The sequence below is a fragment of the Ranitomeya imitator genome, chromosome 6 (assembly GCF_032444005.1).
Source record: "Ranitomeya imitator isolate aRanImi1 chromosome 6, aRanImi1.pri, whole genome shotgun sequence".
Classification (NCBI taxonomy): Eukaryota; Metazoa; Chordata; class Amphibia; order Anura; family Dendrobatidae; genus Ranitomeya; species Ranitomeya imitator.
In genome coordinates this window covers 194,366,722-194,393,364 of record NC_091287.1, presented here as the reverse complement: position 1 = coordinate 194,393,364, position 26,643 = coordinate 194,366,722, and the positions used below count along the sequence as shown (strand labels likewise).

Here is a 26,643-nt window from a genome sequence, read left to right as displayed (position 1 = left end):
ATAAGTCAAATTCTTGTGATCTGTCAAGACCACCACGCGATGCTTGGCTCCTTCAAGCCAATGACGCCACTCCTCAAATGCCCACTTCATGGCCAACAACTCACGATTACCAACATCATAATTACGCTCAGCAGGCGAAAACTTTCTAGAAAAGAAAGCACATGGCTTCATCACCGAGCCATCAGAACTTTTTTGCGACAAAACAGCCCCTGCTCCAATCTCAGAAGCATCAACCTCAACCTGAAACGGGAGCGAAACATCTGGCTGGCACAACACAGGGGCAGAAGAAAAACGACGCTTCAACTCCTGAAAAGCCTCTACAGCTGCAGAAGACCAATTGACCACATCAACACCCATCTTGGTCAAATCAGTCAACGGTTTAGCAACAGTAGAAAAATTAGCGATGAAGCGCCGATAAAAATTAGCAAAGCCCAGGAACTTTTGCAGGCTCTTCACAGATGTCGGCTGAGTCCAATCGTAAATGGCCTGGACTTTAACAGGGTCCATCTCGATAGTAGAAGGGGAAAAAATGAACCCCAAAAATGAAACCTTCTGAACTCCAAAGAGACACTTTGACCCCTTCACAAACAAGGAATTCGCATGAAGGACCTGGAACACCATTCTGACCTGCTTCACATGAGACTCCCAATCATCCGAAAAGACCAAAATATCATCCAAATACACAATCAGGAATTTATCCAGGTACTCTCGGAAGATGTCATGCATAAAGGACTGAAATACTGATGGAGCATTGGAAAGCCTGAATGGCATAACCAGGTACTCAAAATGGCCCTCGGGCGTATTAAATGCTGTTTTCCATTCATCGCCTTGTTTAATACGCACAAGATTATACGCCCCTCGAAGATCTACAGTGGGGCAAAAAAGTATTTAGTCAGTCAGCAATAGTGCAAGTTCCACCACTTAAAAAGATGAGAGGCGTCTGTAATTTACATCATAGGTAGACCTCAACTATGGGAGACAAACTGAGAAAAAAAAATCCAGAAAATCACTGTCTGTTTTTTTAACATTTTATTTGCATATTATGGTGGAAAATAAGTATTTGGTCAGAAACAAACAATCAAGATTTCTGGCTTTCACAGACCTGTAACTTCTTCTTTAAGAGTCTCCTCTTTCCTCCACTCATTACCTGTAGTAATGGCACCTGTTTAAACTTGTTATCAGTATAAAAAGACACCTGTGCACACCCTCAAACAGTCTGACTCCAAACTCCACTATGGTGAAGACCAAAGAGCTGTCAAAGGACACCAGAAACAAAATTGTAGCCCTGTACCAGGCTGGGAAGACTGAATCTGCAATAGCCAACCAGCTTGGAGTGAAGAAATCAACAGTGGGAGCAATAATTAGAAAATGGAAGACATACAAGACCACTGATAATCTCACTCGATCTGGGGCTCCACGCAAAATCCCACCCCGTGGGGTCAGAATGATCACAAGAACGGTGAGCAAAAATCCCAGAACCACGCGGGGGGACCTAGTGAATGAACTGCAGAGAGCTGGGACCAATGTAACAAGGCCTACCATAAGTAACACACTACGCCACCATGGACTCAGATCCTGCAGTGCCAGACGTGTCCCACTGCTTAAGCCAGTACATGTCCGGGCCCGTCTGAAGTTTGCTAGAGAGCATTTGGATGATCCAGAGGAGTTTTGGGAGAATGTCCTATGGTCTGATGAAACCAAACTGGAACTGTTTGGTAGAAACACAACTTATCGTGTTTGGAGGAAAAAGAATACTGAGTTGCATCCATCAAACACCATACCTACTGTAAAGCATGGTGGTGGAAACATCATGCTTTGGGGCTGTTTCTCTGCAAAGGGGCCAGGACGACTGATCCGGGTACATGAAAGAATGAATGGGGCCATGTATCGTGAGATTTTGAGTGCAAACCTCCTTCCATCAGCAAGGGCATTGAAGATGAAACGTGGCTGGGTCTTTCAACATGACAATGATCCAAAGCACACTGCCAGGGCAACGAAGGAGTGGCTTCGTAAGAAGCATTTCAAGGTCCTGGAGTGGCCTAGCCAGTCTCCAGATCTCAATCCTATAGAAAACCTTTGGAGGGAGTTGAAAGTCCGTGTTGCCAAGAGAAAAGCCAAAAACATCACTGTTCTAGAGGAGATCTGCATGGAGGAATGGGCCAACATACCAACAACAGTGTGTGGCAACCTTGTGAAGACTTACAGAAAACGTTTGACCTCTGTCATTGCCAACAAAGGATATATTACAAAGTATTGAGATGAAATTTTGTTTCTGACCAAATACTTATTTTCCACCATAATATGCAAATAAATTGTTAAAAAAACAGACAATGTGATTTTCTGGATTTTTTTTTCTCAGTTTGTCTCCCATAGTTGAGGTCTACCTATGATGTAAATTACAGACGCCTCTCATCTTTTTAAGTGGTGGAACTTGCACTATTGCTGACTGACTAAATACTTTTTTGCCCCACTGTATCTTGGTGAACCAACTAGCCCCTTTAATACGAGCAAACAAATCAGACAGCAACGGCAAAGGATACTGAAATTTGACTGTAATTTTATTAAGAAGGCGGTAATCAATACAAGGTCTCAAAGAACCATCCTTCTTGGCCACAAAAAAGAACCCTGCTCCTAACGGTGATGACGACGGGCGAATATGACCCTTCTCCAAGGATTCCTTTATATAACTCCGCATAGCGGCGTGTTCTGGCACAGATAAATTGAACAATCGGCCCTTAGGAAACTTACTACCAGGAATCAAATTAATTGCACAATCGCAATCCCTATGAGGAGGTAGGGCACTGGCTTTGGGCTCATCAAATACATCCCGATAATCCGATAAAAACTCTGGAACTTCAGAAGGAGTGGAAGACGAAATAGACAAAAATGGAACATCACGATGTACCCCCTGGCAACCCCAGCTGGACACAGACATAGATTTCCAGTCCAATACTGGATTATGAACCTGTAGCCATGACAACCCCAAAACGACCACATCATGCAGATTATGCAACACCAGAAAGCGGATATCCTCCTGATGTGCAGGAGCCATGCACATGGTCAATTGGGTCCAGTACTGAGGCTTATTCTTGGCCAAAGGCGTAGCATCAATTCCTCTCAATGGAATAGGATACTGCAAGGGCTCCAAGAAAAAACCACAGCGCCTAGCATACTCCAAGTCCATCAAATTCAGGGCAGCGCCTGAATCCACAAATGCCATAACAGAATAGGATGACAAAGAGCAAATCAGAGTAACAGACAATAGAAATTTAGACTGTACCGTACCAATGGTGGCAGACGTAGCGAACCGCTTAGTGCGCTTAGGACAATCGGAGATAGCATGAGTGGAATCACCACAGTAAAAACATAGCCCATTCTGACGTCTGTGTTCTTGCCGTTCAGCTCTGGTCAAAGTCCTATCACATTGCATAGGCTCAGGCCCATGCTCAGATAGTACCGCCAAATGGTGCACAGCTTTACGCTCACGCAAGCGTCGATCGATCTGAATGGCCAAGGACATAGACTCATTCAGACCAGCAGGCATGGGAAATCCCACCATGACATCCTTAAGGGCTTCAGAGAGACCCTTTCTGAAGATTGCTGCCAGGGCACATTCATTCCACTGAGTGAGCACAGACCACTTTCTAAACTTCTGACAATATATCCTAGCTTCATCCTGACCCTGACACAGAGCCAGCAAGATTTTCTCTGCCTGATCCACTGAATTAGGTTCGTCATAAAGCAATCCAAGCGCCAGAAAAAACGCATCAACATCACGCAATGCCGGATCTCCTGGCACAAGGGAAAATGCCCAGTCTTGAGGGTCACCACGTAACAAGGAAATAATGATCTTTACTTGTTGAACAGGGTGTTAGGAGTCGAGTTTCCTCTGCTGCACAGGGGGAATTTTGATCTGTGTCTGCTGCGGTCTCCCATTCAGCATCGGCCGCAGTGGGGTCTGCTCAGCAGAGACGTCGCTCCCAGCGTCTCGCTGAGGCTGATTCTGTGCATAGGGTCACCACTGCCTTTTCTGGCTTTCCTATGGTACCCTGCACTGATCTGCGGCGAGCGCGTCTCTCTGGGACTAAGTCCTTATTTGCACACACTGAGCATGCCCAGGGCAAGGTCTCCCATTGGAGGTCGAGGGTCACATGTTCGGTCACATGTTCAGGTACTGCAGCGCATCCCATTGGTCCTCCAGGAAGGTCCTGAAAGGGCAAAACTTCGGTAGCAGCTTCCTGTGCTGCAAATATATAAACTGCGCATGACCGCACGGCCATGCGCTAGTATTGTCTTATGTTATGTGCTTTGCGCCAGTGTGGTCACATGCATGTGTGTTCAGGGACCCGGCTGAAATAAGCCCCTAGAATGCTCGCTCCTCCGGCGAGGAGTTTTGTGTGTTTGTGTGACCACTGACTGCTCTCTGTTTGGGCAGTTAGCCTGTGCCTCTGTGGAGTCTAACAGGGCACAGTGCTTTCCTTTCACGGCTACTCAGTGAATTAACTGAGTTAGTCTATACCGCCATATAGCTCCGCCGTTTGCTAGCAGCAGGTACTCCTGCACGGTGGACCCCGGGCTGCGAACGCACCAATATCAATAAACATCTCTATTTACTCGGTGCGTTCCGCTAGCCCTAACAGAATACTAGCGCCCGGGTCTGGCTAGTAAATGGCGGACATTCAGCAATCTTTGCGGTATATCCAGCAGCTGGAGGGTAGGTTGGCGGCTCTCGAGAGCTCAACCTCAGCTGTGGATGTTACCGCAGTTGCTGTACAGGCTGCTAGCGTGGCTGCAGCAAACTTGTCCACTGCCACCCCTGTTCCGACGTTATCTCACCTCCCGCTGCCAGAAAAATTTTCTGGAAATAGCAAAACTTGTAGGGGATTCGTGAGTCAGTGCTCTATTCACCTCGAGCTCCTGGCTGCACGTTTTCCTACAGAGCGGGCTAAGGTGGGATTTATTGTCTCTCTCTTGTCGGACAGGGCGTTGGAGTGGGCTACGCCGCTGTGGGAGCGTGGTGATCATGTGGTGCAGAGTGCTCCGTTGTTCCTGAGGACTCTGAAAAAGGTCTTTTTAGGACCTCAAGTCACCCATGACACAGCGCTCCAACTTCTGGCATTAACTCAGGGTGAGTCCTTGGTCAGCCATTTTTCCGTCCGCTTACGTACTTTAGCTTCCGAGCTGGAGTGGTCGGATAAAGCCCTTATCCCCATATTTTGGAGGGGCCTGGCTGACCACATTAAGGACGCTCTGGCCACTAGGGAGATTCCTGCCACACTGGAGGAGTTAATAACTGTCTCTACTTGTATTGACCTCCGTTTTAACGAGCGGAGGTTGGAGCGAGCCCAGTGTAGGCAGAGGTTTCGGCTGGCTCTCACCTTCGCCAAACCTTTGGAATCTCCAGTCCAGGCATCCGAGTCACATGAGGCCTTAGAGGTGACACGAGCGGGATCCAAGTCTCAGTCCGCCCGTGCACATAAGGTCCGTCATGTTTGCCAGCAGTCAGGACACCTTGCCTCCAAGGGTCCTCAGCGGTCGGGGAAACGTCAGCGTCTAGTGGCAGTTGGTGGAGGTACACTAGACACGGCGACGTTTGCCTCAAAGTTGTCCTTCAAGGGGACAATTACCATAGGCCCATCCACTCTTATGGTCGAGCTATGCGTGGATTCTGGGGCAGAGGGTAACTTTATGTCTTCCGCTTTTGCCCAGCGTCACGCAATACCCTTGGTGATGCTCGCCAAGCCAGTAACCGTTCGAGTGGTAAATGGGTCAACACTACCTTCACAGATTACCCACCAAACCATTCCTTTCACGCTATCTGTGTCTCCATCACATCAGGAGATAATCTCCCTATTAGTCATTCCTGAGGGAATTGATGAGGTCCTGTTGGGGATACCATGGCTTCGCTACCATTCTCCTCATATTGAGTGGTCCTCTGGGAGAATTTTGGGATGGAGTAAATCCTGCGAGGGTAGATGTCGGAGGGAGTGCGTTCAGGTTGCTACTACACAGGTAACCGCAGATCTTTCCTCTCTCCCCAAGCACTATTGGCCCTATGCAGACGTGTTCTCCAAAAGAGCTGCGGAGACCCTTCCGCCTCACCGCCCCTATGACTGTCCAATTGACCTCTTGCCTGGTGCTGAGCCTCCCCGGGGTCGAGTCTATCCGTTATCTCTCCCGGAGACGGAGGCAATGTCTCAGTACATCCAAGAGAATCTGGTAAGAGGATTCATTAGGAAGTCAGTGTCACCGGCAGGGGCTGGGTTCTTCTTCGTACAGAAGAAGACTGGAGACTTACGTCCATGCATAGACTACAGGGGTCTTAACGCCATCACCGTTAAGAACAAGTACCCATTACCCCTGATATCTGAGCTGTTTGATAGGCTACGGGGAGCGAGGGTATTTACAAAGTTAGATCTGCGGGGTGCTTACAACCTGATTCGCATCCGTGAGGGGGATGAATGGAAGACGGCTTTTAACACCAGGGATGGGCACTATGAATATCTGGTGATGCCCTTCGGGCTCTGTAATGCCCCAGCCGTTTTCCAAGACTTTGTGAACGACATCTTCCGGGATATGCTCACCACCTCGGTCGTAGTCTATCTGGATGATATTCTCATCTTCTCTCCAGATATTGACTCCCATCGGAGAGATGTTTGCAAAGTCTTCGACCTCTTACGGGCAAACTCCCTCTACGCCAAGTTGGAGAAGTGTGTGTTTGAGCAGGAGTCCTTGCCTTTCCTTGGTTATATCATCTCTGCCCAGGGTTTGGCTATGGATCCTGCCAAGCTACAGGCTGTAATGGACTGGCAGGAACCCCATTCTCTTAAAGCGGTGCAGCGCTTTATGGGGTTCATAAATTACTATCGCCAGTTCATTCCACACTTCTCAACTTTGGTAGCTCCTTTGGTTGCCCTCACCAAGAAGGGAGCAAATCCCAAGTTGTGGTCAGAGGAGGTCTCCAAAGCCTTTCTCTCGATCAAGTCACACTTCGCTAGCGCTCCCATCCTACATCGCCCCGATGTTGATAAACCATTTATCTTGGAGGTGGATGCCTCATCCGTTGGTGCTGGAGCAGTCCTTTTCCAAAAGGATGCTCAAGGTCGGAAGCATCCTTGCTTCTTCTTCTCCAAGACCTTCACACCAGCGGAGAGGAATTATTCCATCGGGGACAGGTAGTTGCTAGCCATGAAGTTGGCTTTTTCAGAGTGGAGACATCTCTTGGAGGGAGCTCGCTTTCCCTTCCAAGTCTTCACTGACCACAAGAACTTGGTATATCTACAAACGGCCCAGCGGCTGAATTGTCGCCAGGCTAGATGGTCCCTGTTCTTCTCCCGGTTCCATTTTACTCTCCATTTCCTCTCCGGGGAGAAGAACGTTCGTGCTGACGCTCTCCCGCTCCGTAGTGTCATTGGAGGAGGAGGAGCCTCGGCTTATTGTCCCTTCTGAGAGCCTGAGAACTGTAGCTCCGGTTTCGCTAGAGTCTGTGCCCCTGGGCAAGACTTTCGTACCAGCTAACTTGCGACCGGAGGCTCTCTCTTGGGCTCACTCCTCCAGAGTGGGTGGGCATTTTGGGACCAAGAGGACATCTGAGCTTTTGGCGAGAACATACTGGTGGCCGCATATGGCCCGAGATGTCAGGGACTATATTCAGGCGTGCGTTTCTTGCGCCCAGAATCGATCTGCTGGGTTGCTTTACCCTCTACCGGTGGCAGACAGGCCCTGGGAGATGGTCGGGATGGACTTTGTGGTGGGCTTACCCAAGTTGCGTGGCTGCTCCATTATTTGGGTTGTCACCGACCATTTCTCTAAGATGGTGCATTTGGTGCCCCTTCCTCGGTTACCCTCAGCACGGGCCTTGGCGGTGTTGTTCATCAAGCACGTTTTCCGATTGCATGGTATGCCTGATAAGATTGTCAGCGATCGGGGTCCCCAGTTCGCGTCTCGGTTTTGGAGAGAGCTCTGCCGTTTACTCAGCATAGAGTTAAACCTCTCCTCTGCATACCATCCCGAGACAAATGGGTTGGTGGAGAGAACCAACCAGACTCTGGTGACATATTTGCGACATTTCGTCTCTGCTAGGCAGGATGACTGGGCATCTTTGCTACCTTGGGCGGAATTTGCCTTGAACAACGCCGTAGCCGATTCCACTGGTCAAACACCTTTTCTCCTTAATTACGGCCAGCATCCGCGTGTCCCTGTGCCCATGCCCATGTCATCCACCGATTCTAGGGTGGCAGACTGGGCGGTGGAGGCACGTGACATCTGGGACCGCACACAGGATGCCATCCGGGCCTCCAAGGAGAGAATGAGGGTTTCGGCTGATACACACCGGCGCCCCGCTCCAGTCTTTGCTCCTGGCGACTTAGTGTGGCTCTCCGCCCGTAACATCAGGCTGCGAGTTGAGTCCACTAAGTTTGCTCCTCGCTACATTGGCCCGTTTAAGGTTCTGGAACAGGTCAACCCTGTGGTCTACCGTTTGGCTATTCCTCCACGCCTTGGTATCACCGATACTTTTCACGTTTCCCTCTTAAAGCCCGTTCGTTTGTCCCGGTTTTCTGAGTCATCTGCTGGGACATCGGGTTCATCCACGGATGAGTTTGAGGTGAATGCTATTGTGGGGTGCAAGGTGGTATGTGGCAAGAAATTTTATCTGGTGGACTGGAAGGGTCACGGCCCAGAGGATAGAACCTGGGAGCCTGTGGAGCACATTCGGGCTCCGCTGCTTATTGCAGCTTTTGAGCGTAGTGAGGCTCAAGGAGGGGGGGCCCTAGGAGGGGGGGTAATGTTAGGAGTCGAGTTTCCTCTGCTGCACAGGGGGAATCTCGATCCGTGTCTGCTGCGGTCTCCCATTCAGCATCGGCCGCAGTGGGGTCTGCTCAGCAGAGACGTCGCTCCCAGCGTCTCGCTGAGGCTGATTCTGTGCATAGGGTCACCACTGCCTTTTCTGGCTTTCCTATGGTACCCTGCACTGATCTGCAGCGAGCGGGTCTCTCTGGGACTAAGTCCTTATTTGCACACACTGAGCATGCCCAGGGCAAGGTCTCCCATTGGAGGTCGAGGGTCACATGTTCGGTCACATGTTCAGGTACTGCAGCACATCCCATTGGTCCTCCAGGAAGGTCCTGAAAGGGCAAAACTTCGGTAGCAGCTTCCTGTGCTGCAACTATATAAACTGCGCATGACCGCACGGCCATGCGCTAGTATTGTCTTATGTTATGTGCTTTGCGCCAGTGTGGTCACATGCATGTGTGTTCAGGGACCCGGCTGAAATAAGCCCCTAGAATGCTGGCTCCTCCGGCGAGGAGTTTTGTGTGTTTGTGTGACCACTGACTGCTCTCTGTTTGGGCAGTTAGCCTGTGCCTCTGTGGAGTCTAACAGGGCACAGTGCTTTCCTTTCACGGCTACTCAGTGAATTAACTGAGTTAGTCTATACCGCCATATAGCTCCGCCGTTTGCTAGCAGCAGGTACTCCTGCACGGTGGACCCCAGGCTTGGAACGCACCAATATCAATAAACATCTCTATTTTCTCGGTGCGTTCCGCTAGCCCTAACACAGGGTCACCTGAGGAGCGAGGTTTCAAGGCAAGAAACAATTTACAATTATTTTTGAAATTCAAGAACTTAGATCTATCACCAAAAAACAAATCAGGAATTGAAATCCTAGGCTCTGACATCGGATTCTGAACCACTAAATCTTGAATGTTTTGTACCCTTGTAGTGAGATTATCCATCCAAGAGGACAGACCTTGAATGTCCATGTTTACACCTGTGTCCTGAACCACCCAGAGGTAAAGGGGAAAAGAGAGACAAAACACAGTGCAAAGAAAAAAAAATGGTCTCAGAACTTCTCTTATCCCTCTATTGAGATGCATTAGTACTTTGGGCCACCTGTACTTTTATGACCTGGTGGTCAGGACAATAATGGACCTGGTGGTTAAGAGCACACGGAATGACCTGATAGTTACTGATAATAAAGGACGAGCTCTGGGACGTGGGAACTCTGCTGACCTCAATCCCTAATCCTATCAAACACACTAGAAATAGCCGTGGATTGCGCCTAACGCTCCCTATGCAACTCGGCACAGCCTAAGGAACTAGCTAGCCCTGAAGAAAGAAAAATAAAGCCTACCTTGCCTCAGAGAAATTCCCCAAAGGAAAAGGCAGCCCCCCACATATAATGACTGTGAGTAAAGATGAAAATACAAACACAGAGATGAAATAGATTTAGCAAAGTGAGGCCCGACTTACTGAACAGACCGAGGATAGGAAAGGTTACTTTGCGGTCAGCACAAAAACCTACAAAAAGACCACGCAGAGGGCGCAAAAAGACCCTCCGCACCGAATCACGGTGCGGAGGCGCTCCCTCTGCGTCCCAGAGCTTCCAGCAAGCAAGACAACAATAAAACTAGCAAGCTGGACAGAAAAATAGCAAACCAAAGAAATACAAGCTGGAACTTAGCTTCTGCTGGGAAGACAGGTCACAAGAACGATCCAGGAGTGAACTAGACCAATACTGGAACATTGACAGGTGGCATGGAGCAAAGATCTAAGCGGAGTTAAATAGAGCAGCCTGCTAACGAATTAACCTCGTCACCTGTGGAAGGAAACTCAGAAACATCCACCAGAGGAAGTTCATGGACAGAACCAGCCAAAGTACCATTCATGACCATAGGAGGGAGCCCGACAACAGAATTCACAACAGCCATTATTCTGTATGAAGCACTGTGTGGGGCCCATTATTCTGTATGGAAGACTTTGTGGAGCCCACTATACTGCATACTGGTTGGCCCGCGACTAGAGATAAGAAAACTTGTTCGGAAATGTTTATCAATGTCAAATTAGTTACAAATGTAGCACATTTGGATTCGTGTGCGGTTTCACTGGCATTTTTCTTCAAAGTCAGCAAAATTTGGTCACAGATCAGTGAATGATCATGTTTCCACTAATGCTTTTATTTTGACTTTGTCTAGGATAGAGGTGCTGTATGATCGGAGGGACGATCATACAGCACAGTGGAGGGGGGTGTCTAGATCAGAGGAGCGATGGAGTGTAATTTTTTTTTTGTTCTGCAATAACTTAATGAGTGTACATTCCGGCAGCCAATCAGGGCACAGAAACCATCCCCAACAGCATGACATAAGGTTTTTTGTGCTTTGCTGCCGAAGTCACATGTCCCTGTCCATACAAAAAGTGGACATCTTGTTTTGCTGTCACCGTTTTCTCAGTGTAACAGCATATAGTGGCCGCTCCTGCTTCTACTGATGAAAGTGAGCTGGTCAGTTCACTAGATAGGATCCTATCCTGTGTGAAATCTATCTTCCAGCATCTAACTAGGTTGTGCTAAATCTGTGTTGCAGTCAGGAGGCCCCATTTGCTAATCCAAATCATTTGGGAAAAAACTGTGTTGCAGTGAGGAATCAGGAGGCCCCATTTCCTTTTAAAAATCAATAGGCCTACTATAGGAATTCAGCCAGGAGGCCCTATTTGCTAATCCAGATAGTTTTTCAACCAGTGGAGGAAAATACATGTCAAACCTGCGCTGCTGAATGAACAAGGATGTTGGCTTTATTCTTTAAAATCGTTTACTGTGAACAGGTTTATCAGTCAACGTGTTTCAAGGTCACACAGCAGCCCTTCTTCAGGACTCAAATCCAAATAGTTTGTGATAAATCTGTGTTGCAGTGAGGAAACAGGAGGCCCCATTTCCTTTTAAAAATTGTTAGGGCCTCCTGGCTGAACCTCTTTATTAGGTCTAACAAATTTTAAGAGGAAATGGGGCCTCCTGATTCCTGAACCCCTATATTAGGCCTATTTGCTAATTTAAATCATCTGGGATAAAACTGTGTTGCAGTGAGTCAACGTGTTTAAAGGTCACACAGCACCCCTTCTTCAGGACAAAAGTCCAAATAGTTTGTGATAAATCTGTGTTGCAGTGAGGAAACAGGAGGCCCCATTTCCTTTTAAAAATTGTTAGGGCCTCCTGGCTGAACCTCTTTATTAGGCCTAAGAAATTTTAAGCGGAAATGGGGCCTCCTGATTCCTCACTGTGACACAGTTTTATCACAAACTATTTTGATTAACAAATAAGGCCTCCTGGCTGAGCCCCTATATTAGGCCTATTTGCTAATTCAAATCATTTTGGATAAAACTGTGTTGGAAAGAGAAGGAGATCCAGCTCAACGAAATAGTGAAAAATCCATAATTTATTTCACTCAAAATACAGTGAAAGGACAAAACATCAGCATACAGAAAAAATTATAAAAACAAGGTCAACGCGTTTCCGGTGACTAAGCACCCTTAATCATGATTAAAGTGAGTGAAATAAATTATGGATTTTTCACTATTTCGTTGAGCTGGATCTCCTTCTCTTTCCTGTTCGTCCACGCCCTGACACAGCGGTTCCGTGCTCCGAGCTCCTGGGAATGTCGGTATGGTGAGCTGGATTTTGTTTTTCCCATAAAACTGTGTTGCAGTGAGGAATCAGGAGTCCTATTTGCTCAACAAAATCGTTAGGTAGATGATTATTTTTCAGGCACACCATCTAAGAAAATAAATAGTGATTGTTCATTTAGTGACAGATGACTGACAGCTGTGGGCCTAAGGTTGTGAAACAGCAGGTTATAAGAAGGGAAGGGTACATACAACTTGAGTGGGAAAAAACAAGGTCATGGTTTAATGGGGAACAGGCTTGGTGTTCGATGTGTACGTGGGTTAGGTGTTAATGAAAGCGCAACTGAACAAACACCATCTCATCCTATCCAAAGACCACTGACAACATCTGTTTCTGGACTGGCTACTCCACTCCTTTTCTTTGTCAGCTGCACAGTGGTACAGCTTGTAAATGAGCGCCAGAAAGAGCATGTGCTCCATTGGATGGCAAGCACTGCATCAAGTGTCTTCTTCTCCTCTTCCTCCACCTTAACATCATACATTGTACAATCCTCAGCGGTGGCACCCCAATCACCCTTGTTTCCTGCTATGTCACAAATTTCTTAACTCCCAACTGACTGTTGGGAACCACAGATGGGCCATTCTGCAGAGCTGTTATCACATTCTATTCCAAGGGCATCAGAGGTCTGCTCCGAAGATTCACTGAATCCAGAGGAGGAAAGCATCTGCATCGATGCCCAAAAGTTTTTCATAGTGGATCCGGGGCAGGATGAAGTAGGATCCAAGCAGAATCCAGACCCTCATCGCCAAACAATAACTACCAGTGGTGGAGGTGATCCTGATGAGACTTAGCTACCAGAGGCGCACGCAGATTGTACTGTGGTGTCAGGGCAGGAAAAGGAGGAGGTTGAGGAGTGGTAGAACTTATTAGATTATAGATATCACTTGGTGTTAACCAGGGCCGGACTGGCCATTGGGCACTTCTGGCAAATGCCAGAAGGGTCGATGCCAGTAGTGGGCCGCTGCACTGTACCTCCCCCTCCCCTTCCCATGCCGCCACCTCCGCATTTAACTATACCGGCGTCTATGACGCCGGTATAGTTCAATGCAATGATGGATGAGAGAACGTCTTCTGACGCTCCCTCTCCCATCATTCCCTGCTCTGCCTCTGACACTGCGGGTGCGCGATGACGTCATATCATCGCGCACCTGCTATGTCCCGGGCAGACTGCAGCCGCCGAGACAGGAGCAGGAGCAGCGCGGGCAAGAGGAAAGGTGAGGAGAGTGTTTTTGTTTTTTTTTAACTGGACTGTGGGGCCATTATCGGGGGGGTTGGTGGGGGAGAGATGAAATGTGGGCTGTGCTGTATATACCCCTATGTGGGCTCTGGGCTGTGCTGTATATACCCCTATGTGGGCTCTGGGCTGTGCTGTATATACCCCTATGTGGGCTCTGGGCTGTGCTGTATATACCCCTATGTGGGCTCTGGGATGTGCTGTATATACCCCTATGTGGGCTCTGGGCTGTGCTGTATATACCCCTATGTGGGCTCTGGGCTGTGCTGTATATACCCCTATGTGGGCTCTGGGCTGTGCTGTACATACCCCTATGTTGGCTCTGGGCTGTGCTGTATATACCCCTATGTGGGCTCTGGGCTGTGCTGTATATACCCCTATGTGGGCTCAGGGCTGTGCTGTATATACCCCTATGTGGGCTCCGGGCTGTGCTGTATATACCCCTATGTGGGCTCCGGGCTGTGCTGTATATACCCCTATGTGGGCTCTGGGCTGTGCTGTATATACCCCTATGTGGGCTCTGGGCTGTGCTGTATATACCCCTATGTGGGCTCTGGGCTGTGCTGTATATACCCCTATGTGGGCTCTGGGCTGTGCTGTATATACCCCTATGTGGGCTCTGGGCTGTGCTCTATATACCCCTGTGTGGGCTGTGCTCTATATACCTGTTGTGAATTCTGTGGCCAAGCTCCCTCCTGTGGTCGTGAGTGGTACTTCGGCTGGTTCGGTCTATGAGCTTCCTTTGGTGGATGAGAGTGGTACTGCGGCTTCTGAGTTTCCTTCCTCAGGTGATGAGGTTAAGTCGTTAGGTGCTGCTCTATTTAACTCCACCTAGTGCTTTGATCCTGGCCTCCAGTCAATGTTCCAGTATTGGTCTTGCTTTCTCCTGGATCGTTCCTGTGGCCTGTCTATCCTGCATAAGCTAAGTTTTGCTTGTGTTATTTTTGTTTTGCTATTTTTTCTGTCCAGCTTGCTATATTGGTTTTTCTTGCTTGCTGGAAGCTCTGGGACGCAGAGGGAGCACCTCCGTACCGTTAGTCGGTGCGGAGGGTCTTTTTGCCCCCTCTGCGTGGTTGTTTGTAGGGTTTTGTGTTGACCGCAAAGCAATCTTTCCTATCTTCGGTCTGTTCAGTAAGTTGGGCCTCACTTTGCTAAATCTATTTCATCTCTGCGTTTGTATTTTCATCTCAACTCACAGTCATTATATGTGGGGGGCTGCCTTTTCCTTTGGGGTATTTCTCTGAGGCAAGGTAGGCTTATTTTTCTTTCTTAGGGCTAGCTAGTTTCTCAGGCTGTGCTCGAGGCGCATAGGACTGGTCAGGAGCGCTCCACGGCTACCTTTAGTGTGGTTGGATAGGATCAGGGATTGCGGTCAGCAGAGTTCCCACGTCTCAGAGCTCGTCCTATGTTTTTGGTAATTATCAGGTCACTTTGTGTGCTCTGAACTACAAGGTCCATTGTGGTTCTGAATCACCTGTTCATAACAGTACTGGAGGCCCAAAGTACTAATGCTTCTCAATAGAGGGAAAAGAGAAGTTCTGAGACCATTTTTTTTTCTTTGCACTGTGTTCTGTCTTTCTTTTCCCCTTTACATCAGGGTAGTTCAGAACACAGGTGTAGACATGGACATTCAGGGTCTGTTCTCTTTGATGGATAATCTCGCTATAAATGTACAGAACATTCAAGATTTAGTGGTTCAGAATCCTATGTTAGAACCTAAAATTCCTATTCCTGAGTTATTTTCTGGAGATAGAGCTAAGTTTTTGAATTTTAAAAATAATTGGAAACTATTTCTGGCTTTGAAACCCCGCTCCTCTGGTGACCCAGTTCAACAAGTTAAGATCATTATTTCTTTATTACGTGGCGACCCTCAAGACTGGGCATTTTCCCTTGCGCCAGGAGATCCTGCATTATGTAATATTGATGCGTTTTTTCTGGCGCTTGGATTCCTGTATGAAGAACCTAATTCAGTGGATCAGGCAGAGAAAAATTTGCTGGCTCTGTGTCAGGGTCAGGATGAGATAGAGATTTATTGTCAGAAGTTTAGAAAGTGGTCCGTGCTCACTCAATGGAATGAATGTGCGCTGGCAGCTATTTTCAGAAAGGGTCTCTCTGAAGCCCTTAAGGATGTCATGGTGGAATTTCCTATGCCTGCTGGTCTGAATGAGTCTATGTCTTTGGCCATTCAGATCGGTCGACGCTTGCGTGAGCGTAAATCTGTGCACCATTTGGCGGTATTATCTGAGCATAAACCTGAGCCTATGCAGTGCGATAGGACTTTGACCAGAGCTGAAAGGCAAGAACACAGACGTCAGAATGGGCTGTGTTTCTACTGTGGTGATTCCACTCATGCTATCTCCGATTGTCCTAAGCGCACTAAGCGGTTCGCTAGGTCTGCCACCATTGGTACGGTACAGTCGAAATTTCTTTTGTCCGTTACTTTGATCTGCTCTTTGTCTTCCTATTCTGTCATGGCATTTCTGGATTCAGGCGCTGCCCTGAATTTGATGGACTTGGAGTATGCTAGGCGCTGTGGGTTTGTCTTGGAGCCCTTGCAGTGTCCTATTCCATTGAGAGGAATTGATGCTACGCCTTTGGCCAAGAATAAGCCTCAGTATTGGACCCAGCTGACCATGTGCATGGCTCCTGCGCACCGGGAGGATATTCGCTTTCTGGTGTTGCATAATCTGCATGATGTGGTCGTGTTGGGGTTGCCATGGCTACAAGTCCATAACCCAGTATTAGATTGGAAATCTATGTCTGTGTCCAGCTGGGGATGTCAGGGGGTACATGGTGATGTTCCATTTCTGTCTATCTCATCATCCACCCCTTCTGAGGTCCCAGAGTTCTTGTCTGATTACCGGGATGTATTCGATGAGCCCAAGTCCAATGCCCTACCTCCGCATAGGGATTGTGATTGTGCTATCGATTTGATTCCTGGTAGTAAGTTTCCTAAGGCTCGACTGTTTAATTTATCTGTACCTGAGCACGCCGCTATGTGGAGTTACGTGAAAGAAACCTTGGAGAAGGGTCATATTCGCCCGTCATCGTCGCCATTGGGAGCGGGGTTCTTTTTTGTGGCCAAGAAGGATGGTTCGCTGAGACCTTGTATTGATTACCGCCTTCTAAATAAAATTACGGTCAAATTTCAGTACCCCTTGCCGCTGCTGTCTGATTTGTTTGCTCGGATTAAGGGGGCTAGTTGGTTCACCAAGATAGATCTTCGTGGTGCGTATAATCTTGTGCGTATTAAACGGGGCGATGAATGGAAAACAGCATTTAATACACCCGAAGGCCATTTTGAGTACCTGGTTATGCCATTCGGGCTTTCTAATGCTCCATCAGTGTTTCAGTCCTTTATGCATGACATCTTCCGAGAGTACCTGGATAAATTCCTGATTGTATACTTGGATGATATTTTGGTCTTCTCGGATGATTGGGAGTCTCATGTGAAGCAGGTCAGAATGGTGTTCCAGGTCCTGCGTGCGAATTCTTTGTTTGTGAAGGGGTCAAAGTGTCTCTTTGGTGTTCAGAAGGTTTCATTTTTGGGGTTCATTTTTTCTCCTTCTACTATCGAGATGGACCCTGTTAAAGTTCAGGCCATTTATGATTGGACTCAGCCAACATCTCTGAAGAGTCTGCAGAAGTTCCTGGGCTTTGCTAATTTTTATCGTCGCTTCATCAATAATTTTTCTAGTATTGCTAAACCGGTGACGGATTTAACCAAGAAGGGTGCTGATGTGGTCAATTGGTCTTCTGCTGCTGTGGAAGCTTTTCAGGAGTTGAAGCGTCGTTTTTCTTCTGCCCCTGTGTTGTGCCAACCAGATGTTTCGCTTCCGTTCCAGGTCGAGGTTGATGCTTCTGAAATTGGAGCAGGGGCGGTTTTGTCGCAGAGAAGTTCTGATTGCTCGGTGATGAAACCATGCGCCTTCTTTTCCAGGAAGTTTTCGCCTGCTGAGCGAAATTATGATGTTGGCAATCGAGAGTTGCTAGCCATGAAGTGGGCATTCGAGGAGTGGCGTCATTGGCTTGAAGGAGCTAAGCATCGTGTGGTGGTCTTGACTGATCACAAGAACTTGACTTATCTCGAGTCTGCCAAACGGTTGAATCCTAGACAGGCTCGTTGGTCGCTGTTTTTCTCCCGTTTTGACTTTGTGGTTTCGTACCTTCCGGGCTCTAAAAATGTGAAGGCGGATGCCCTGTCTAGGAGTTTTGTGCCCGATTCTCCGGGTTTGCCTGAGCCGGCGGGTATTCTCAAAGAGGGGGTAATTTTGTCTGCCATCTCCCCTGATTTGCGGCGGGTGCTGAAAAATTTCAGGCTAATAGACCTGACCGTTGCCCAGCGGAGAAACTGTTTGTCCCTGATAGGTGGACGAATAAAGTTATCTCTGAGGTTCATTGTTCAGTGTTGGCTGGGCATCCTGGAATCTTTGGTACCAGAGATTTGGTGGCTAGATCCTTTTGGTGGCCGTCTCTGTCGCGGGATGTGCGTTCTTTTGTGCAGTCCTGTTGGATTTGTGCTCGGGCTAAGCCCTGCTGTTCTCGTGCCAGTGGGTTGCTTTTGCCCTTGCCGGTCCCGAAGAGGCCTTGGACACATATCTCTATGGCTTTTATTTCGGATCTCCCCGTCTCTCAAAGAATGTCGGTCATTTGGGTGGTTTGTGATCGCTTCTCTAAGATGGTCCATTTGGTGCCCTTGTCTAAATTGCCTTCCTCCTCTGATTTGGTGCCATTGTTTTTCCAGCATGTGGTTCGTTTACATGGCATTCCGGAGAACATCGTTTCTGACAGGGGTTCCCAGTTTGTTTCGAGGTTTTGGCGAGCCTTTTGTGCTAGGATGGGCATTGATTTGTCTTTTTCCTCGGCTTTCCATCCTCAGACAAATGGCCAGACTGAACGAACCAATCAGACCTTGAAAACATATCTGAGATGTTTTGTTTCTGCTGATCAGGATGATTGGGTGTCCTTTTTGCCTTTGGCTGAGTTGGCCCTAATAATCGGGCCAGCTCGGCTACCTTGGTTTCACCGGTTTTCTGCAATTCTGGGTTCCACCCTCGTTTCTCTTCAGGGAAGGTTGAGTCTTCGGACTGTCCTGGTGTGGATACAGTGGTGGATAGGTTGCAGCAGATTTGGACTCATGTAGTGGACAATTTGACTTTGTCCCAGGAGAAGGCTCAACGTTTCGCTAACCGCAGGCGCTGTGTGGGTCCCCGACTTCGTGTTGGGGATTTGGTTTGGTTGTCATCTCGTTATATTCCTATGAAGGTTTCCTCTCCTAAGTTTAAGCCTCGTTTCATTGGTCCGTATAGGATTTCTGAGGTTCTTAATCCTGTGTCTTTTCGTTTGAGTCTTCCAGCTTCTTTTTCCATCCATAACGTGTTCCATAGGTCATTGTTGCGGAGATACGTGGCACCTGTGGTTCCATCTATTGATCCTCCTGCTCCGGTTTTGGTTGAAGGGGAGTTGGAGTATATAGTGGAGAAGATTTTTGATTCTCGTGTTTCGAGACGGAAACTCCAGTATCTGGTTAAGTGGAAAGGTTATGGTCAGGAAGATAATTCCTGGGTCTTTGCCTCTGATGTCCATGCTGCCGATCTGGTTCGTGCCTTTCATGTGGCTCATCCTGGTCGGCCTGGGGGCTCTGGTGAGGGTTCGGTGACCCCTCCTCAAGGGGGGGTACTGTTGTGAATTCTGTGGCCAAGCTCCCTCCTGTGGTCGTGAGTGGTACTTCGGCTGGTTCTGTCTATGAGCTTCCTTTGGTGGATGAGAGTGGTACTGCGGCTTCTGAGTTTCCTTCCTCAGGTGATGAGGTTAAGTCGTTAGGTGCTGCTCTATTTAACTCCACCTAGTGCTTTGATTCTGGCCTCCAGTCAATGTTCCAGTATTGGTCTTGCTTTCTCCTGGATCGTTCCTGTGGCCTGTCTATCCTGCATAAGCTAAGTTTTGCTTGTGTTATTTTTGTTTTGCTATTTTTTCTGTCCAGCTTGCTATATTGGTTTTTCTTGCTTGCTGGAAGCTCTGGGACGCAGAGGGAGCACCTCCGTACCGTTAGTCGGTGCGGAGGGTCTTTTTGCCCCCTCTGCGTGGTTGTTTGTAGGGTTTTGTGTTGACCGCAAAGCAATCTTTCCTATCTTCGGTCTGTTCAGTAAGTTGGGCCTCACTTTGCTAAATCTATTTCATCTCTGCTTTTGTATTTTCATCTCAACTCAACTCACAGTCATTATATGTGGGGGCTGCCTTTTCCTTTGGGGTATTTCTCTGAGGCAAGGTAGGCTTATTTTTCTTTCTTAGGGCTAGCTAGTTTCTCAGGCTGTGCTCAAGGCGCATAGGACTGGTCAGGAGCGCTCCACGGCTACCTTTAGTGTGGTTGGATAGGATCAGGGATTGCGGTCAGCAGAGTTCCCACGTCTCAGAGCTCGTCCTATGTTTTTGGTAATTATCAGGTCACTTTGTGTGCTCTGAACTACAAGGTCCATTGTGGTTCTGAATCACCTGTTCATAACATATACCCCTGTGTGGGCTATGCTATATATACCCCTGTGTGGGCTGTGCTCTATATACCCCTGTGTGGGCTGTGCTCTATATACCCCTGTGTGGGCTGTGCTCTATATATCCCTGTGTGGGCTGTGCTCTATATATCCCTGTTTGGGCTGTGCTCTCTATACCCCTGTGTGGGCTGTGCTCTCTATACCCCTGTGTGGGCTGTGCTCTCTATACCCCTGTGTGGGCTGTGCTCTATATACCCCTGTGTGGGCTGTGCTTTATATACCCCTGTGTGGGCTGTGCTCTATATACCCCTGTGTGGGCTGTGCTCTATATACCCCTGTGTGGGCTGTGCTCTATATACCCCTGTGTGGGCTGTGCTCTATATACCCCTGTGTGGGCTGTGCTCTATATACTATGCAAGTTGTGCTATATACTATAGGGGGTATATTATATTCTATGGGGGAGGCCGTGTTATATACTATGTGGCTGTGTTATATACTATGGGGGTATATTATATTCTATGGGGGAGGCTGTCTTATATTCTATGGGGGGCTACATTATATATTATGGGGAGGTGGGCTGTATTATATTCTATGGGGGCTGTATTAGATTTTATGAGGGATGATTGCATCATACTCTGATGGGGCTGCATTATATTCTATGGTGGGTTACATTATACTGTGGGGTGGCTGCATTATACTCTGTAGGGTGGTGGCTGCATTATACTGTATGTGGTAGAAGAAAAAATACCGCACACTCGAAACTGGTATGATGCAAAAGGTATATGCCAGATTTATTCACAAAAACAAGTCAATAATTGCCACTGTGATAATTCGTAGAGAGAAACCCGACGTTTCGACCCTCTTGGGTCTTATTCATGGGGTTACTAGGAAAGCAAATAAACAGTATAAGTAACTGTATGTGACATAACATTATATGTAAAAGAAAACAAATAAGAACAAAAAAAGACAAAATAATAAACATACACCAAAATATAAAATATAATCCAGTAATTGCTCCTGTGGTATAGGTAGAGGGGTCCTGTTTAGGGTGTGCCGCAGCATATAAAGAAGTCCTGCAGGTAATATGAGCTTAATGGATTATACTACCAAACGGCAAGTAGAGGGTATAGCCATTTTATTATTCCTTCACACTTTACTGGGGCCATCCCCCATACTCATACAGGACTTAGGCTGTCTGAATGCATATACACTTTGTAATGTTGATATTTTGTTATAATGACAGGTTATGCCTTAAAAGGACCATTGTCTTGCCTTCTATCACTGCCACTCCTATGTCTGTGTATCAAAAGAGCTAAGGTAAACATTATATTTCCCCTAAACAGTGGTTAACTGATGTACTAGAATTACCTCTTAGCTACAGGCTTACTTTTCGCTGCTCCGGACAGTATTCCCTTTATCGCCTCTGGTTGCCTTGTATATATTGTACATATTATATTTTATATTTTGGTGTATGTTTATTATTTTGTCTTTTTTTGTTCTTATTTGTTTTCTTTTACATATAATGTTATGTCACATACAGTTACTTATACTGTTTATTTGCTTTCCTAGTAACCCCATGAATAAGACCCGGGAGGGTCGAAACGTCGAGCTTCCCTCTACGAATTATCACAGTGGCAATTGTTGACTTGTTTTCGTGAATAAATCTGGCATATACCTTTTGCATCATACCAGTTTCGAGTGTGCGGTATTTTTTCTTCTACTATTGACTTGACCACACGGTCTGTTTTACCAGCACCTCCGTGTCCTTGACCTGAGTGCACACCATTATCCTTGTTCATTTTATACTGTATGTGGGCTGCATTATACTGTATTGAGGACTATGGGGAATATGTTATACTATATGAAGAACTATGGGGTGCATTATACTATGGGAAGTGAATTGTACTACATGGATGACTATCGCGGTGCATTATACTATATGGAGCACTATGAGGAGTGTATTATGCTATATGGAGGACTGAGCAGTGTATTTTAATATATGGAGGACTATAGGGAGTGTATTATACTATATGGAGGACTGTAGTGCACATTATAATATATGGAGGACTATGGGATGTATTTTACTAAACAAGTAAAATGCTGCATGTTCAGATTGTTTTTGCCGGAACAAAAATCATTGTTCTCAGCAGCACATCGCCAGCGTAAACTGTAGATGTGCTGCTGATAACATGATACTGTATGGTGATCTGTTAGTGATTGTTCTGTCCCATCATTCTGTCTCAGATGGTGGAAAGAGGCCGGGAAACAAGCGTTGAACAACTTCAATATTGTCGATCAAACTCATTTAGTGGCCTGAACTCAGCGCTTGTAAATACAACCAAAATGCTTTTGTGTGATGTGCAATATGTTAGCATTTTGGGCCCCATTTTAAACTTTGCCTAGGGCCCCACTTTGCCTAAAACCGGCCCTGCCTACAAGTGTACAAAGATATTATACAGTCACCATGTGACAATGGGCCTGTGTAACTTCAAATGCCAGGGCTGAATTTTAGTCCCAGTCGGGCCCTGGTGTGAACCTAGAGATACGCAGCTAAATAACTCATCAGAGGAGGTGGAGGAGAAGAAAGATAAGGTGGTTACATTGCAGCTTCCCACACAGACACGGAGTGATGCAATCTGATGCGAGTCTGTAGTTCGTAGGGGCGGCAAGGGTTGCCTAGCCTGGGTCTTTTTTGAGATCGCAAAGGAGACCCAAATCACATTATCTGCCAAATATAAATAAAAATTGAAGAGGCAAAAATTTGAGAACTACATGCATGAACCTGCACAAGCGCCATCAACATGCTTTAGTCTGGGAATCTCACTGCGCTAAAATGCCGACTAGCTGGCATCAACAACCACATCTGCTTCTTCTTCCTCCATCACCATGCCAAGTGTTCTCACACAGGTCTCCTGCTGCAGAAACTCCACTTGTTTACCCCATACAGTCTGGGTAAGTAAGAGTCCGTCATCTGTTACGGAAGTGGACATGCCTGCTCTTTTTGTGTCACCTAGCACAACACATTTTTCTCAATCCACCATATCAACTCTGCCTTTACCTCACTCACAGTATAGCAGTTTGTCCTGTTCATCCTACTCCACCCTCTCACAGCACAGCAGCCAGCCCTTAGTCCCACAGTAGTGGTCACGTAAAAGAATATTTCCTCCTACACATGCAAATGCTAAGAACTTGAATTCCACCATCTCCAATCTATTGGCCATGGAAATGCTGTCTTTCCTCCTGGTGGGTACAGACTGTTTCCGAAAGTTGATGGCCGTCGCAGTCCCCCAGTACCAGTTGCCCAGTCGCCATTACTTCTCCAAGAAAGCTGTGCCTGCGCTACAACAGTGACAAACTGATAGGTAATTTAGATGCTGAGCCCCATCGGGGACAGCGATGATAATGTGTGCAAACTGTAAAGAGCTGCAGAATATGTTAGCGCTATATAAAAATAATGATTATTATTATTATTACACCAGCATGCCTCTGACAACATTGCCTTCATTGACCAATTCTCCACATGGCTTCTTCACTTTCTCTCTGTTGACATTCTCACCATCATCATGGGTGACTTCAACATCCGCACTAATACCCTTCAGTCAACAGCCTCCAAACTTCTGTCCCTTACTTCATCTTTTGGCCTTACTCAGTGGTCCTCCGCAGCCACCCACACAGACGGACATACACTAGACCAGGTCTTCACCCGTCTCTGCTCTCTATCTAATGTCACCATCTCCCCTCTCCCTCTATCTGACCACCATCTGCTCACTTTCTCATCCCTGTCCTCACCGGTCACCCATGTCCAGCAACATGCGCACCCCCCGCAGAAACCTTGAACACCTAGACAACCGCACACTCTCTGACTCTATCCTACCACTGGCATCCATATCCTCACTCCACAACACAGACATTACCACTGCTTTCTACAATGCCACTCTCGCATCAGCTATTGACACGGTTGCCCCCCCTCGCTCGTGGCAGAGTGTGACGTATCAATAGACATCCTTGGCACAATAACACTACTAAAAAGCTCCGGCAACTGTCCAGGGTTGCAGAGCAACGTTGGAAGAAAACACATTCGCAAGATGACTTCACTGCATTCAAACAGGCAACACTCGCTTTTAAATCTGCTCTCACCTCTGCTAAACAGGCCTGCTTCACCACCCTCATATCTTCCCTATCCTACAAACCCAAACAGTTATTCAAAACCTTCAACTCCCTCCTCCGCCCCCACTGCCCCCTCCAACCTCCCTCATCTCTGCTGAGGACTTTGCCACACACTTTAAAAATAAGATCCTCCAAACAAGACAAGTCTTCACTGTTCAACCACCACAGCCCCTCAGTATACCAGACAAATGCCCAAACCCCATAACCTCCCTATCCAAAATCACTAAAGGGGGGCTTAATTGTCTCCTCTCCAAATCGCACCTCACCACCTGTGTGCTCAACCCCATCTAATCCCACCTCCTCCCCAACCTTACCACCACACTTATCCCATCCCTAACCCACCTCTTCAACCTATCACTAACTTCTGGCACTTTCCCTTCTGCTTTCAGACATGCCACAATCACGCCTATCATTAAAATCCAACCCTCGATCCAACAGCTATGTCCAGCTATCGCCCAATATCGCAGCTCCCATTCGCTTCCAAACTCCTGGAGCAGCACGTCCACGCTGATCTTTCCTCCCACCTCTCATCTAACTTGTTCTTCGACAATCTACAATCTGGTTTCTGCCCCCACCACTCAACTGAGACTGCCCTGACCAAAATTACTAATGACCTACTTACAGCCAAAGCTAATGGACAATACTCTGTACTCCTCCTTCTAGATCTGTCCTCTGCTTTCGACACAGTTGACCATTGCCTCCTACTACAGATCCTCTCCTCCCTTGGCATCAAAGCATCCTCTCCTCCCTTGGCATCAAAGACCTCATCCTATCCTGGATCTCCTCATACCTTTCCAACCGCACATTCAGCATCTCCCACTCCCACACTACCTCCTCTTCCCACCCTCTCTCTGTCGGAGTTTCCCAAGGCTCTGTTCTAGGACCCCTACTCATCTCAATTTATACACCTGGCCTTGGGCAACTCCTAAAGTCCCATGGATTCCAGTACCACCTTTATGCTGATGACACTCAGATCTACATTTCTGGCCCAGACGTCACCTCCCTGCTGTCCAGAATCCCAGAGTCTCTATCAGCCATATCCTCCTTATTCTCCTCTTGCTTCCACAAACTCAATGTGGACAAATCTGAACTCATCATCTTTCCTCCATCTCATAGATCTTCCTTACCTGACCTATCTATTGCAATTAACGACATCACGCTTTCCCCCGTACCGGAAGTCCGCTGCCTCGGAGTAACCCTTGACTCTGCCCAGTCCTTCAAAACGCACATCCAAGCTCTTTCCACCTCCTGTCGCCTGCAGCTCAAAAATATCTCCAGAATCCATTCTTTCCTCAACCCTCAATCTACTAAAATGCTTGTGCATGCCCTCATCTCCCGCTTCGACTACTGCAACATCCTCCTGCTTCGACTACTGCAACATCCTCCTTTGTGGCCTCCCTGCTAACACCCTTGCACCTCTCCAGTCTATCCTGAACTCTGCTGCCCGACTTATTCATCTCTCTCCTCGCTACTCCTCCGCTTCCCCCCTCTGTAAATCTCTTCACTGGCTCCCATTCCCTCAGCGTATACAGTTCAAATTACTAATACTGACCTACAAAGCCATCCATAGCCTCCGGTCCTCCCAAGACCACCTTCTCTCCTCCATACTTATTCGCTCCTCACCCAACCGCCTCCAAGACTTCTCCTGAATATCCCCTATCCTCTGGAATTCTTTGCACCAACACGTCCGACTAGCAACTACATTCGGATCCTTCAGACGGAACCTGAAAACTCACCTCTTCAGGAAAGCCTACAGCCTGCACTGACCCCGCTGCCTCCTGACCACTACCGAAGCTACCGCCTCACCAACACCGGAGCTCCTGCAACCTTCTACCTATTGTCTCCTTCCCCATTATCCTGTAGAATGTAAGCCCGCAAGGGCAGGGTCCTTGCCCCTCTGTATCAGTCTGTCATTGTTAGTTTGCTTACTGTAAGTGATATCTGTAATTTGTATGTAACCCCTTCTCATGTACAGCACCATGGAATCAATGGTGCTATATAAATAAATAATAATAATATCACCCGTTCTCTGAAAAAAAAAACTGTCTGCCAGGGTGCATTTTAGCAAACGACACCAGGACAAGCAAACATGGGCAAGGGCATTACATCGCTCTGACTGGGCACTGGGTGACACTGGTGGCCGTGGGGGAAGGCGGTCAAGGGGCTGCTCCACAAGTCTTTGAATCCCCAAGGTTTGTGGGACAAACCTTTGTATCTAACATTTCCTTTCTCCATTGCTTTTGGTTCCTCTACCTCCTCTAGGGCCCACACCTGTGCTCTCAACCTCTCCCTTAATCTGA

General features: G+C 47.5%; 1 protein-coding gene across 4 annotated transcripts in view; it reads left to right on the top strand.

The window, feature by feature from the left end:
* Positions 1 to 26,643, top strand: part of MTRR (5-methyltetrahydrofolate-homocysteine methyltransferase reductase) — an 831,186-nt gene that overhangs the window by 739,137 nt on the left and 65,406 nt on the right. The window contains exons 14-15 of one of the 4 annotated variants that reach the window (XM_069730415.1): positions 21,420 to 21,493; positions 21,746 to 21,852. The exons of 2 other annotated variants lie outside the window; for them this stretch is intronic. In XM_069730415.1, the coding sequence (XP_069586516.1) occupies positions 21,420 to 21,492 (73 nt within the window). In that variant the 3' untranslated portion in view covers position 21,493; positions 21,746 to 21,852. Of the gene's footprint in view, positions 1 to 21,419; positions 21,853 to 26,643 lie in introns of those variants that run through there. One more of the 4 variants, XM_069730416.1, reaches the window with a different exon arrangement.